This window comes from Monoraphidium neglectum (genome assembly GCF_000611645.1).
Source record: "Monoraphidium neglectum strain SAG 48.87 unplaced genomic scaffold scaffold00466, whole genome shotgun sequence".
Classification (NCBI taxonomy): domain Eukaryota; kingdom Viridiplantae; phylum Chlorophyta; class Chlorophyceae; order Sphaeropleales; family Selenastraceae; genus Monoraphidium; species Monoraphidium neglectum.
In genome coordinates this window covers 22,603-24,720 of record NW_014013162.1, presented here as the reverse complement: position 1 = coordinate 24,720, position 2,118 = coordinate 22,603, and the positions used below count along the sequence as shown (strand labels likewise).

At 65.3% G+C, this 2,118-nt stretch overlaps 1 protein-coding gene across 1 annotated transcript in view; it reads left to right on the top strand.

Annotated features, from left to right (window-relative positions):
* The window catches only part of MNEG_3640 (hypothetical protein), a gene marked incomplete at both ends in the record, with an annotated part of 2,923 nt that extends 1,733 nt beyond the window's left edge, over nucleotides 1-1,190 (top strand). Inside the window, 3 exons of the mRNA XM_014047888.1 lie at nucleotides 166-333; nucleotides 642-869; nucleotides 1,074-1,190. Coding sequence (XP_013903342.1) covers nucleotides 166-333; nucleotides 642-869; nucleotides 1,074-1,190 — 513 coding nt within the window. The remainder of the gene's footprint in view (nucleotides 1-165; nucleotides 334-641; nucleotides 870-1,073) is intronic.
* Between the last annotated feature and the right edge of the window lie 928 nt (nucleotides 1,191-2,118).

The window sequence follows — 2,118 nt, the reverse complement described above, 5'->3', positions numbered from 1 at the left end:
CCGCTGCCGTTGCGGCCCCTGCTTGGCCCGCCCGCCCTCAGGCGCTTGCCGGCTCCTCGAGTCGTGCTTGAACTCATCTTGACCGCCACCGTGCTGAGGTCGCGCCACGCGCCTTCCCCTCTGACCGCGCCCCATCTTTCCTGAATCCGCCGCGCCCCGGCAGAGGCGGAGCGCAGCCTGCCGCACGTGAACCAGCGCGTGACCGCGCTGCTGGGCAGGCTGGGCCTGGAGGGCGAGGCCCTGACCCTGCGCATGACGGGCTGCCCTAACGGCTGCGCGCGGCCCTACATGGCGGAGATCGGCTTCGTCGGCGACGGGCCCAACTCGTACCAGGTGCGCGGCTGGTGGGAGGTGGTTGGTTGGCACCGTACGCATTTTTTGTTGGGGCTGGGGGTTGGCGCGCGTTTCGCTGGCACAGGCATGTGGGCCCCGGCGCGCCCGCGGTCGCCCTGCCCTGGCTTGCTGCGGCTGATCGTAACGTTGATGTGGGCTCGAGAAAGCGACAACGCCAGGCTCAGTTTCGACCCCTGATTTGCTTGAAACACACCCATATGTACACGTGTGCACACACTCCCACAGTCCCGCACACAGCACTTCCCTCACACAACATGCACACCAACGCCCACCCGCCCTCCCGCCAGGTCTGGCTGGGCGGCAGCTCCAACCAGACGCGGCTCGCCGAGGTCTTCGCGGAGCGCGTCAAGCTGGCCAACCTCGAGGCCTTCCTGGAGCCGCTCTTCGCCTACTGGCGCGCCTCGCGCCGCCCGGGCGAGGGCTTCGGCGACTTCAGCGCGCGCGTCGGATTTGCGGCGCTGCGGGAGTACTCGGCCGCCTACGTGACCACCAGCGCAGCCGACGCGCTGCCCAAGGTGGGGCCCGGGGCCGACGCAGCGCGGGTTTTCAGTCTGCCGGCGGCGACCCTGTTTACGCTCTTAGAGGCTCCGGCGGCTCCTTGATCTAGGGCACCCATGCCTCGGGCCTGCACACTCGGGAGGGGTGCACCCTGACACGCCCAACGCCCTCTTTGATCTAACCGGTTGTTCCCAACCACCCTCACCAACCACCGCTGCCAGGTGGCGCTGCCCAGCGACACCTACGAGGCACTGGCGGCGCTGGCGGCGCGCGAGGGCAAGTCCATCGCGCACGTTGCAAACGAGCAGCTGCAGCAGCTCTCGGGGGCGGCCAACTAGGCGCCGGCCCGCCAACCTAAGGCTTGAGGCTGCTCACAGGTGCGTGGGGCCGCCCCTGCAATGGCGCAGCCCCCGGGCTTTTCGCGGCGCCCTGGGCCATGACTGCTGCCAGGAGCTGGCAAGGGCAGGCGCGGCCGCTCCTGGGTTTGCAGTTGCATCTGCGGCGCATGCTGGTTGACGCCACACTGCGCTTGCCGTGTGGCGGCGTTCGCCTCGTCGGCACATTGCATCACCCCATCGTTGATTGGTCAAACACCATGTTGTGGCACGGCCCCACTTTTGGGGCGCGGTGTGTTGCAGTAGAGTCGAGCGCCCGTCCCGTTTGCTGCGCGGGCGTGCATGGCAGGCAGGCGTCGCACTGAGGCGCTTTGCCCAGTGAAAGGCTGCATGCGCTCGAACACCTTGGCGGCCCATACCGGCCCGGGCAGCAGGGGCACCTTCGCGCCAGCAAACCGCACGTGCGCGGTGCGCGGCTTCGCGGGTTCTGGATTGTATAGCAGTTTTTAAGCGGTCCTCAACTCAATTATCTGTGCGCTGCATGACCTGTGGTGTGTAATATCTGCATGGTCTCAAACTAATCATCAAGGTTGCCCCACTCTCTCGCATGAGTCATCACCAAAGAGCGTCGTCCAGCTTGACCCACTCCACAAATGGCGACCCCATTGGTCTTGCGTTGCATCCTCACATGCGTGCGCGCTCCATCCAGTCAGAATTCCATCACAGCAAGAGCATTTTTTGCTAATTTGAGAGAGGGCGCATGGGGGGTCCCCTGAGAGGTGGAGCATGAGGTGTGGCGGCACAAGCTGTTTCAGGAGTACGTGGCAGCAGCTGCCTTAGATATGCAGGTTCATGCAGGCATACCTCATAACAACGGTCTGTGACGGCTTATGTTTGTGCCGTGCTACACAGTCCCGCATCTATCAACCCG